At 47.5% G+C, this 12864-nt stretch overlaps 2 protein-coding genes across 2 annotated transcripts in view; both read right to left on the reverse strand.

The window, feature by feature from the left end:
* The window catches only part of NRN1L (neuritin 1 like), a 31193-nt gene extending 21650 nt beyond the window's left edge, over positions 1-9543 (reverse strand). Inside the window, exon 1 of the mRNA XM_015413950.1 lies at positions 9484-9543. Within this exon, the coding sequence (XP_015269436.1) occupies positions 9484-9543 (60 nt within the window). The remainder of the gene's footprint in view (positions 1-9483) is intronic.
* Positions 9544-11657: 2114 nt separating this feature from the next.
* The window catches only part of EDC4 (enhancer of mRNA decapping 4), a 46234-nt gene continuing 45027 nt past the window's right edge, over positions 11658-12864 (reverse strand). Inside the window, exon 29 of the mRNA XM_015413954.1 lies at positions 11658-12459. Within this exon, the coding sequence (XP_015269440.1) occupies positions 12267-12459 (193 nt within the window). The 3' untranslated portion in view covers positions 11658-12266. The remainder of the gene's footprint in view (positions 12460-12864) is intronic.

A 12864-nucleotide genomic window follows, 5' to 3' on the forward strand; every position in this document is an offset into this window, starting at 1 on the left:
GGAGCCTCGCCCCGGCCGCGCCCGGCCTGGAGCGGGACGGGAGTCGGGGTTTTTTTGGCCTCCAGCTGCGAGCTCTGCAGTGCGGCGGCCGGCCGGGAAGCGAGGCTCGGAGCACAAAAAAGGAAGAAGACGACAGACAGACACTCCTCTCCTGCAGGGTCCCAAAACTACTGAGTGGGAGAAGGCGGCTCAGGATGGGCAGAGTCTGTCTGGGGCAGTAGGAAAGAAAGAACCCGGGCGGCAGAGGGGAGCCGTGAGTCCCGAAAGCTCCTCCTCTCCCGCAACAAAGTTTTATTCATGTACATGCGCACTCTTCCTCAGACACAGTGAGACAGAATTTCCTCAGTCATTACATGTAGAAAAGGGGGGGTTGGTTGTCAAGAATCAAGAGACAGAAACGAAATTGGAAACAAAAATTGGAAGTTACCAGTTTTGTTTCTTTCTTGGCCTTGACTCTAATTGGCCCTTCCTGGCAACTAATCCCCCCCCTTCTCTTTCTATATGTAATGTTTGAGGAAATTCTGTTTCACTGTATCTGAGGAAGTGTGCTCACACACAAAAGCTTATGCCTTGAATCAAACTTTGTTGCTCTTAAAGGTGCCTCTGCACTCAAACTTTGTTCTGCTGCTTCAGTCCCAACACAGCTACCGCACCTGGATCTGTCACAAATGTTAGTCTTGGAGGTGCTCTTGGACTCTTGCTCTTTCCTTCTGCTGGGAGAAGGGTGGGGGAACTGCTGCCAATGCAGGCCAGAGAGCCTAGCTGGAAACAGACACCGGCCTGCGAAAACCTCTCCCCTCATATATATGTCTCTTTCTGCCTTGAATGTGCCACAAAAGTTGTTTGGCTGCAGCCGTCTTAACTTGGAGGGCCCTGTGGAATTCACACGCAGAGATTCTCTAGTACCTCATCAAAGGATCCTAAGCAAGCTAAATAGTCATGGGATAAAAGGACTAGTCCTTTTGTGGATCAAAAACTGGCTAATTAATAGGAAACAGAGTGACTATAAATGGGCAATTTTCTCAGTGGAGGGTGGTAAGCAGTGGGGTACTGCAGGGATCAGTACTCGGTCCATTGCTTTTTAACTTGTTCATTAATTATTTGGAGTTGGGAGTAGGCAGTGAAGTGGCTTAATTTGCAGATGACATGAAGTTGTTCAGGGTGGTGAAAAGCAGGGAGGATTGTGAGGCACTCCAAAGGGATCTGTCGAGGATGGGTGAGTGGGTGTCAACATGGCAAATGGGATTCAGTGTGGCCAAGTGCAAAGTGATGCACATCGGAGCAAAAAATCCTAACTATAAGTATACGTTGATGTGGTCCGAACTGGCAGAGACTGACCAAGAGAGAGATCTTGGAGTTGTAGTATGAAAATGTTGAGACAGTGTGTGACTGCAATAAAAAAGTCCAACACTATGCTGGGGATTATTAGGAGGGGAACTGAAAACAAATCAGCCAGTATCATAATGCCCCTGTATAAATCAATAGTGTGACCTCATTTGGAATACTGTGTACAGTTCTGGTTACCTCATTGGGAAAAGTGCAGAAAAGGGCAACTAGAATGATAATAGGGTTGGAACACTTTCCCTATGAAGAAAGGTTAAAGTGCTTGGGGCTCCTTAGCTTGGAGAAACGATGGCTGAGGGGGTGACATGATTGAGGTTTATAATATTATGCATGGGATACAGCAGGTAGAGAAAGAAGTACTTTTCTCCCTTTCTCACAATACAAGAACTCGTGGACACTCAGTAAAATTGCTGAGCAGTCGGGTTAGAACAGATAAAAGGAAGTACTTCTTCACCCAAAGAGTGATCAACACTTGGAATTCCCTGCCAGAGGAGGTGGTGGTAGCTACAAGCATGGACAGCTTCAAGAGGGAATTGGATAAACATATGGAGCAGAGGTCCGTCAGTGGCTATTAGCCATGAGGTATAGATAGGAACTCTTCATCTGGGGCAAGTGATGCTCTGTATTCTGGTGCTTGGGGGGGGCAACAGTGGGAGGGCTTCTAGTGTCCTGGCCCCACTGCTGGACCTCCTGATGGCACCTGGTATTTTTGGTCTCTGTGTGACAGAGTGTTGGACTGGATGGGATGGGTCATTGGCCTGATCCAGCATTGGCTTCTCTTATGTTCTTACTCAGAGGTTTCGAGAGGGCATAAAAGAGGGAGCAGGGCGTAGTGGTTAGAGTGAGGAGGGAGACCAGAGTTCCAGGCCTCACTCAGCCTCGCCTACCTCACAAGGTTGTTGTGATATAAAGGAAAGATTACCTGCGCTCCTTATGTAACAGATGCAACAGATTTCTCAAAACAAGTTATAAATATTTCCAGTAGTAAACAGTCAGTTTTCAAACAGTGAATTTAAAATTGTAAATTACTTATTTTTTAAAACAGTGAATGTTTACTACTAGAGTATGTATATTTATTTATAAAGTTATTGCTTTTATAAAGTTATTGCTTTTAGACTGCCTTTTCACCTAAGTTTTCCAAATTAACCCTCCCTAACAACCTGTGCAGAACTGACAGGGAAACAGGGAGAACTATGAAATCAACTGTCAAGCAGTAATGACTTAAGATTTTAAAGAGCAAAAAAGAGCAGATTTTTTTTTAATCATAGAATAAAATACTTTTAGGCGGGTTTCCAGGTTTGTAGTACTAGAACAACATGCAAGTCCAGTAGCAGCTTAGGGACCCACAAAATTTTCCAGGGTATAAGCATTTGGGAGTAAGAAAAGAATACAGTGGGATCTCAACAGCAAGAAAACTCCAACGGAACACTTAAAATGCTCAAACAATTCACAATGATTAATAATCTGTGATGGATTCTTAGTTCCTAATTTAAAAATTACATGGCATACAGAACCCGAAAGGGTAGGGTCTGGCAAAGTTGTCAGTCTGTAAAACTGCTTTCTTTCAGACATTTTTAAAAAGAAATCTTTTTCTTTAGACGAGTCTTTTAAGGAGGAGGACTTTGCGCTTAGGTTTTTGTGTGTGTCTGTTCACTCAGTTTACCAAGCAGCAGATCTTCTTAAATTGTTTCAATCTTTCATTGTTTCGGTTGTATTGTGCCCATCAAATGGAGTTCCATTTCACAACAACACAATGCCACAAATGGGATGAAATACTTTCAGTGCTTCAGTTACGAATTTGGGATGCCCGTTATTATAACCTCTGCTCTGTCCAAAAGCATGTTCAGGTTTTCTGATAGGAATTAGTGCTCAAGAGCTCCCTCTTCTGGCTGAGGGTGTGCACCAATTCGTTGTTCATTCGCACAGCCCAGTCCGACTCTTCAGGACCCCATGGACCACATCATGCCAGGCCCTCCTGTCTTCTGCTACCCTCCGGAGCTTGCTCAATTTCATGTTTGTTGCACTGTCTAACCATCTCAGTCTTTGCCGTCTCCTCCTTCTTTTACCTTCAATCTTTCTCAGCTTCAGGGCCTTCTCCAGTGAGTGCTCCCTTCTCACAGGGCAACTTTTCCTGCCTTTCTAGTGAAGGTTGAGAGTAAGGGAGCAGGACCTGAGGCAGCCAGGGGTGGGGGATGTGACGGGGGAGGCAGGGAGTCCTAAATGCCCTGCCAGGACCCTTATGATCAAATGGTCTACTTATTGAATTTCAAAAATATTTCTTTTTCTTTCATGGCTCCTGAAATAATAGTGAAAATTAACCTACAGTGATGGAATGGGGATTTATTAAGAGGTTTCACCCTACTTATCAAGCTGGAATGAACCAGAATTTAAGATTTTTCATCTTGTTGTCAGACAGTTTTAACATTCTTTAATTCTACACCTGTTACAATGCTCCCTCTAAGCTGTGGAGTCTTGTGAGCAAAAATTCTACTTTGCAAGCTACTGGCATTAAAGTTGTGAGCAAGCGATTTGGCTACTGCATAAAGTAGTTTGTCCTGGAGCCATCCTTCCTGAGCTAAGACAAAAAGGTGTGAGTCGGAGGCCAAAAATCTGTGAGCTAGCTCACACTAACTCAGCTCAGAGGGAACACTGGCACTGGTATAAACTAGTAAAAAGCCCAGTAGCACTTTTAAGTCTAACAAACTTTCTTGTGGCATGTGCTTTCGAGAAACACAGCTCTCTTCATCAGATACCCTCCATGCATCTGATGAAGAGAGCTGTGTTTCTCAAAAGCACATGCCACAAGAAAGTTTGTTAGACTTAAAAGTGCTACTGGGCTTTTTACTATTTTGCGGCAACAGACTAACATGGATAACTCCTCTGGGTATAAGCTAGTTTAGCATAGCTGGGATTCTAAATTAGATGGAGTTTTACATTTTAACTCTGTACTTGCTTTCCATGGATCCGTCACCCCACTGTTTTTTTTCCAGACCTCCTTCATAAACCAGGGACCCGTTCACTGAGTACAGTTGCCAACCTCCAGGTGGGGCCTGGAGCTCTCCTGGAATGACAGCCGGTCTCCAGATGACAGAGATCAGTTCCCCTTGGTGACAATGGCTGATTCTGCATTCATTGGATTTCCCTCTCTGTTGTTTTAACCAAGCCCACATTGAAACAGAAATTCCCCTCTGCATTGCATGCTGCTTTCACTTACTTTGATCATCAGATTTTAGGGTAGCCTCCACACTGCATGCCGCTTTCGTTTCCTTTGACCATTGGTCTTTATGGTACCTTCTGCATGGATTTATGGCCATTTTCTGGCCGTTCAGGGGTGACTTTGCAGTCAGTATGGCGCTGGCCCGGGGTATTTGAATGTCGTTTTGAGCTGCACTTTTTCCTCCCAGGTGAGAAAATGCAGAGCGAATGCTAGATGCAGAGTCAAGAAGACGGTTATCCAGAGAAGCATTAAGATATTAGGCTTACATACCTCTGTTAAAGTAACCCGGGCACAAGGTGACGCTAGTATGGAACCGTTAAGGACACATACTCTGCTTCACTGCCTTACAGCGCCCGTGCTCTAAGGAGTGTCCTCCGTAAGGGTCTTCCCTTGAGAGAACCTGCACAGGGAAAACTGTAACACCGACTGCCAAAGAACTGAGAGCAATCTACTGGAGGCTGACCTTCTATAATCCAGAGCTGCCAAAGAAGAAATAGACACAACTACCAAAAAGCTGTGGCCTTCCTATGGATCACATGTAAGCCAGTACACAGGCAAGCAGAATCGCCCAATGGCAACTTTGAGGGTGGACTCTATGGCATCATACTACGTTGAGGTCCCTCCCTTCCCCAACCCCCACATTCCCCCCTGAAAATCTCCAGGTCTTTCCCAACCACGAGCTGGCAACCCAGTGTCCCCCCTAAGCTGAGTTAGTGTGAGCTAGCTCACAGTTGTTTAGCCTCCGGCTCACACATTTTTGTCTTAGCTCGGGAAGGAGGGCTCCAGAGCAAACTAATGTATGCAGTAGCCAAATCGCTTGCTCACAGCTTTCATGCCAGTAGCTCACAAAGTAGAATTTTTGCTCACATGACTCCACAGCTTTGAGGGAGTATTGTGGCAACCCTACCACTGAGTTGGAAGAAGTGGACTTTGGAATCTCCCGTTAGAGTGAAATGGGGTTAGTTGGGTCACGGGACTCCTGTTTACTTTTGCTAAAATTGTGTATGATGGAAACAGGAAGCAAGGGGCTTGTCCCCAGTGTTCCCTCTAAGCTGAGTTAGTGTGAGCTAGCTCACAGTTTTTTAGCCTGTGGCTCACACATTTTTTGTCTTAGCTCAGGAAGGATGGCTCTCTAGAGCAAACTGATTTATGCAGTGGCCACATCACCTGCTCACAACTTTAATGTCAGTAGCTCACAAAGTAGAATTTTTGCTCACAAGACTCCACAGCTAGAGGGAACATGATTCCCAGCCGCAATGCTTCAGCTCTCCTGTGAAGAACATGGAGGTGGTTGAAGCGCTCCCCTGCTCCCAGAAGCCACTTCATCCAACTTCGGCCCCGGCGGGACTGTGATTTACTCTGCCCTTAGTTGCTGAGGGGAGGAAAAACTGTCTTCAGGAGATCCCTCTGTCTTTAAGAAGGAATGTGCTCTGCTGGCAACTAGCAATTGCCAAGTTGCAGCAACACAAGTTCTTGGTGTTTTTAGAAAAGAGCAAGAGTCCAGGAGCACCTTACAATCTAACAAAATATGTGGCAGGGGATGAGCTTTTCTGAGTCACTGCCAGGGGTCATTTCCTGCAGGAGCGCACAGGAGCGGAGCTCCGGCAGTAAGGAGCCCAGGGGGTGGGCACATGCAACAAGCCGTGCCCCCTGCTCTCAGTTGGGCCACGAGGAGCAAGAAGCAGCCAGGTAAGTTGCAGAGCCTCCCGCCCCTGGCCTGCCTTCAGGTACAAGCTCTCCCTCCTCTGTGACGGTGGATCTGCACGTTCTCCCCCCCCCCCCTAGCTAGCAATCCAAAACAGTCCAGCTGAACGGTGGGTGTTGCCTTCTGACACACTTCCGGTGATGTCAGGGGGTGTGGCATATGCATAGGTTATGGTAATGAGTTATGCAAATGAGCTCCGGCACCTCTTTTTCTACGAAATAACCCCTGGTCACTGCCCACTTCTTCAGATACCCGAAGAAGTGAATATCTGAAGAAGCGAGCAGTGACTCACGAACGCTCATACCCCCCTGCCACAATTTTTTGCTAGTCCTGAAGGTGCTACTGGAATCTTGCTCTTTTCTGCTGCTTCAGACCGACAAACATGGCAACTCACCTTGATCTATCTCTTGGTCTCCTGCAGCCCTCTTGGATCTGTGACTGCGCCGTGGGTGCCATCGGAGGCAAACTGTTCCTCCTTTTTGTGCTTCCTGAGGACGGGGAAGATGGCTTGGGGACACCTGTCTTCGTGAACTGCCTGCAGGAACCACTATAACAGTTTCACTAACAGTGAGCATAGCCACCAGTTGAAGAAAGTTTGAGTCCGGTGGCACCTTTGACCGAGAAAGTTTAATTCTGGGTCTAAGCTTTCATGCGCATGGTCCATCTAGTCCAGCAGTCCATCTAGTCCAGCATCCTGTCTCACACCTTGGCTAACCCGTCCCTCTAGCAGTCCAACAAAGAGGGCATAGAAGCTGGGGCCTTCCCCTAACGTTGTCTGCTGGCACTGCTATTCAGAGATTCAGTGCCTCTGAACGTGAAGGTTCCCTTTAGTGACCAGTAGTCACCGGTGGACCTGCCCTCCATGAATCGGTCTAATCCCCTTTTAGAGCTGTCAGTGCCTGTGGCCATCACTACATCCCCCGGCAGCGAGTTCCATATTTTAATTGTTGTCTAAAGAAGCATTTCCTTCTTGCTTTTCGTGAATCTACTGTCCAGACCAAGTTGATTTACACAATTGTCTGTCTTCATTCCTGAAGAGTTCCCAGAGGAAGTAGAAACTTTTTCCCTTGTCAGTAAGTGACCTAGTTTTGCTGTATTCAAGGTATGAGCTTTCTTGTGTATGCATGCTTCCTCAGATACAGTGAGACAGAATTTCCTCAAGTTCTACATACAGGAAGATGGGGGGAGGGCAGCTGTCAGGAAAGGCCAGTCAGAGCCTAGATGCATAAGTAAGGCTGAAATTGTATCAAGGAGGCTGGTAAGATCAATGAATGGCAGCAAATTAGCAGACAAAATTGTCCAGACCAAGTTGGCTTGTCATTGCCATCGCCTGCATAGCAACCCCGGGTTTCCTTCTCTGACTGAACAGGGCCAACCCACGAAGCTTTTGAGTTCTGATGAGACTGGACTAGCCTGGGTAATCCAGGTCTCGGTGGGCCCTGCCGTAGGAGAAAGTAACTCATGCGATCATTGTATCGATGTCCACCAATTCAGTTTCGAAGGACTAGATACATTAGTGGAAGACAAATTGGTCAGTGTCAGATATGGCAAGCCAAATAAAGCGGAGGATCTCACTTTGGAACGTTGTCGTCTGTATTCTGATTTCCCCATTCGTAGAAAACCAGCAACACAAGCCGAGAGGAGGGGTGATTTGTTTAAAATTTTATTTACTTTAAACATTTATCTCCTGCCTCATCTCCTTGGACTTCTCTCGCTCTTCTGTGAATCTTTGTGCATGGCATTTTAGAAAAACCCACTCGTAACTGGACTTTTTAAACAGACAGCTGGAAACGGTGCAGTCCATTCAAACCATTCCAGGGCTTTACAATTTAATTCTTCTGCGTGCCCCAGCCCGTTCCAGAGCACCACCTTGTTGAGATCAGTCCCCAGGAAACTTGCAGGGCTCCCTTTATGCTGTTCTGCCTACAGAGCAAAAATGGCTGGGGACCCCAACAAAACTGGAGAGATTCAGAGAGAGGATGCCCCAGTAGTTAAATGGATCCGATGGTATCAGAAGATGACAGGATTACAGAGAAGTACTGTTCGCATCAGCCAACAGAAACAAGGACAGACTAGCAGCTGCAGGAGAAGCAAAAATAGGGCAGGTGGGAAGAGTGTCAAAGCAAGCCTACAGAAAGGACTGCTTGGAGACCTTTGGCAGAGGAGAAGGGAGAAAGGGGTAGCTGATACACGACGGCATGCATTCCCCCCCCCCAATGCAACCAGAACAGATCAAGCAGCCCAGTTCATTCCCCCCACTCCACTCTTTGCACAAGAGCCAGCTGGGAAGGGGATATTTCCCTCCTGAATACTTTAATCCCTAAAGCCCTTTTCAATATCTCGAGTTGCAACGGGAGCAACAGCCCAATGGTTGGAATGCGAATAAGATGTGACCCTCTAATAGGCACAGACCTTGATCTGAACAGCTGGCTGCCGCTGCCTCCCTGGTCGAGACTTTTGAAGGACGGACGCCACAGCTGCCTTCTCTCTGGGAGAACAGCCTATTGCCCCCCCCCCCTTCTCAATGGCTCGGTGATGAGAAGGGCAGCCCCAGAAGTGTGCGCATTTCTGTCCTCCTAGGCTGTTTGGGGGTAGGGCAGGAAGGACAAGGGCATAAGCTCTAGGAGGTAACTCTATAGCTGCTGCCTTGCTGTACGGATGGGCACATAAGCCATGAAGACTTGCAAAGCATGATGGGAAATGCGAGCTGAAAGGACGCCTTGGCCAGCCTCAGGGAGCCCGATAAAACATGTGAACTGTTCACCTGCTTAAAACTGCATCCCATGCATAAAATCTCACGCAGCGTGAATACAAAAAACCTACCTCGTTTCTAAAAAAAGACAAATATTTACTTAATTCATTTATACCCTACTTCTCTCCCCAATGGGAACCCAAAGGGTCTTAATATCATTCTCCTCTCCTCCATTCTGTCCTCACAACAACCCTGTGAGGTAGGTTAGGCTGAGTGAGACTAGCCCAAGGTCACCCATTGAGCTTCCCTGGCACTGACGGCATACTGTTCTGTATGGGGGCAAGATGACAGCCTGGTAATGTTAAATGGTGTAGATCATCCTGATCTGGAATGACAGTTGAGAGAGTCACATGATGTGTCACCAGGTACAGGACTGCATCTAAGTTGCATCAGCCAAAATGATGTCACCATGAATCAGCACTGGACACTGATTGGTGCTGTGTATGTATATATTGTGTACAGTACTTGAGCAGTCACTTCACTCTGGTGGATGACTTGTATGCGAAGCACTCTGTCGGACTGCATGACGATTTGGAGTCTATAAGTGCTTAAAGACTGTGTGTAAATATCTGTGGAAATAAATCCAGTGTGTATAGTCAGCACTAGCCAATCTGGTACGTGTGGTTACTGGACGCTACTGGCACAAGTGGGGATTCGAATCTGGGTCTCCCAGATACTAGGTCTAACACTCTGAATTACTACACTACGCTGGCCATGTCATGGTAAGAGTCTTGCAGGGGGTGCCTGAACCACCAGGCCTTGGCAAAGCATATCTGTGTCATGCCCCATGGCTCACCGGGAGCCCGAATTCACCCCACAGCTCCACATTCGCCAAAATGGCAACCCAGTGCTACAGCTTAAAGGTGACTTTTCTGTCATCAAACTGAAAAAAAACTTTACTTGTCTGCAAGCATAAGGACAGCAGAAATAGACTGCAAAGCAGCCCTGGTGGTAGATCACGTTGGGGCTGTAGCTCAGTGGGAGAGCACCCGGCTTGGCCAGAAGGTCCCCAGTTCAATTCCCGGCATCTCAAGTTATGGACCATGTCGCAGTTGATGCGCCAGACCTCTGCCTGAGACCTTAGAGAGCTGCTGCCAGTCAGAGTAGGCAACACCCACCTTGGCAGATCAAGGGTCGGACTCAGCAGAAAGAAGCTTCATGGATCATCAACACCACTTTGTATCTGAGAGCAAAGCAGGCGGCTCATGCCAGTCACAAACACAGCAAAACTAGATCCGGGTGGGCGGCCTTGTTGGTCTGAAGCAGCAGAACAAAGTTTGAGTCCGGTGGCACCGTTAAGACCAACAAAGTTTTATTCAGGGTATAAGCTTTCGTGCGCAAGCACACTTCCTCAGATACAGCAAAACAGAATTCCCTCAAGCCATACCATACAAGAAGATGGGGGGGGGGAGCAGCTGTCAGGAAGGGCCAGTCAGAGCCAAGAGGCATAAGTAAGGCTAAGATGGTATCAAGGAGGCCAGTAAGATCAATGAGTGGCAGCAAATCAGCACACAAACGTGAGAGCTTTGTTCTCACATGTTCATTAGCTCCCACATTTTGTGTGCTAATTTGCTGCCATTCATTGATCTTACCGGCCTCCTTGATACAATTTCAGCCTTACTTATGCATCTTGGCTCTGACTGGCCTTTCCTGACGGCTGCCCTTCCCACATCTTCCTGTATGTAGAACTTGAGGAAATTCTGTCTCACTGCATCTGAGGAAGCATACATACACAAGAAAGCTTATACCTTGAATACAGCAAAACTAGGTCACTTACTGACAAGGGAAAAAGTTTCTACTTCCTCTGGGAACTCTTCAGGAATGAAGACAGACAATTGTGTAAATCAACTGAATGACAAAGAGGAGAGGAAAAAAACCCATCCAAATAGCTCAATGAGGACTGAACACACAAGGAACGGTTGAGAGCAGTTGGGAGACGGTTAACACAGGAAGGAGGAAAAGGAGAGGAGGAGATTGGATTTATACCCCGCCTGGATAAGTCTCAGAGCAGCTTACAATCCCTTTCCCTTCCCCTCCCCACAACAGACACCCTGTGAGGTAGGTGGGGCTGAGAGAGCTCTTTCGAGAACTGCCCTTGAGAGAACAGCTCTGAGAGAACTTGTGACTGACCCAAGGTCATGCCAGCAGCTGCATGTGGAGGAGTGGGGAATCAAATCTGGTTCTCCGAGATTAGAGTCTGTGCTCCTAACCACTACACCAAACTGGCTCTTAAGAAGAAAAAGGGGGACTTGTGGAATTTGGACTGCTCAAGTTCCCAAGAGGAGAAGATTTGGACAGATGAATGACATTTTCAAATCCCTTATCACTCCTGCCTCAGATCCCACCCACCCCCTCCCATCTTATTTATTTGTTTGGTAGTCACACAAACCCAACAGGCATAAATAAGGAACAGAAATGCAGAAACCTCCCCCCAAAGAAACACTCCCCCCCCCTTCTTCGAAGCTGCATCACCAAAACAGGACAGATGGAGACGAAGAAGTGGTGAAGCTCTTACCAAACCCACAGAGAAACGAACGCAGCACCTCTCTTTTCTTCCAAAAAAGTCATTTATTTATTTTTTTTTAAACATTATTCAAAAATGAAAGATTTTTAAGATCCTAGATAAAAAGGACGGGGAGGGGGAGTGGTGTAAAAGCCAAAACAAACAAACAAACAAAAAAAACCTAACGGAAAACTTTCTGATCAGTGAACATGCTCCATCGAACACAAAGAACCGGTGCTCCCTCTGCAACACGGGTGGGCTTACGTGTACTTTCCTGCCCTCCAACCTGCAAGTGGCGTAGCTGGGGGGGGCAACCCCCTCACTGTGGCTACCACGACCCCAAGCAGCTGCCTACCCCCTCCGGCCGGGACCTCGGACCATTTCCCCCTTAGCTGAGCGCAAAGATGCTTTGCTTTCCCTGGGGCGGGAGCCCAGAGACATTCATGGGAGGGACAGCGGTGTCAGTGCCTCTGTGCATCAGCTTGTACAAGTACAAAGAGAGCCGGCTGCTGGGAGGGTGGGGTGCACGGGGGTGTTTCCGCTCGCACAGAAAATAAGTGTGATCCTGCATTATACGCAGCTGAGCTTCGCCGCCTTCTCTAGCCACACACTGGGCGCGTGGATGAGTTTCCCTAGCAGAAGCTCTTTAAAAGGATGGGGGTGGGGGGGACAGAAAGGGGGAAAAACAAAGCCGAGTTTGGTTAGCAACGACGGGCCCCCTTGCGCGAGAGATGGACCGGCCCTGTTAGGACATGCTGGGCGTGGCCAGGCCTTGAAGCATGATCATCAGACGCCGCGCTGGCTTGCTCAGGGTGTTGTGAGGCTCCGCCTGCAGGAACTGGAAGAGCTTCTGCCGCACCTGGTTCATCACCGAGCCCATGTGGTCACGGGTGATGGGGTCGCTGTGGTCTAAGTGCATCACCGCCTCCTCCAGGTAACTGCATGGGGGGGGGGGAGAAAGTGCGTAAGGAAAAAAAGGCGGTTTTGATTTCTCTCAGGCTTTTACTGCAGAATAGGCTCTTGCTGGCTCTTACCTATCTTGCTCTCAAGTTTCTCGCAATTTTAATCCACTCATCACTAGGTCTGTTTAAAACGTTTATAAACCCACTTTTCTCCCAGGTAACTAGAAGCCAAGCAAGGTTTACTTATTTATTTAAAGCATTTATTAGCCGCCTTTCTGCCTTACAGAACTCGAGGCAACTTACGAACCATAAACACACAGAAAAGACCTCAATTTAAATTCATAATTTACGACTGCCAATAAATATGTTCACTGTGGTGTCCTCTAAGCAATTCTGCACTAAAATAGAGTCCAACCTTCTTTTTCTTCGGGTCCCCCCCCC

This window comes from Gekko japonicus, unplaced genomic scaffold (assembly GCF_001447785.1).
Source record: "Gekko japonicus isolate JY-2015 unplaced genomic scaffold, Gekko_japonicus_V1.1 scaffold1921, whole genome shotgun sequence".
In the NCBI taxonomy this organism is placed as follows: Eukaryota; Metazoa; Chordata; class Lepidosauria; order Squamata; family Gekkonidae; genus Gekko; species Gekko japonicus.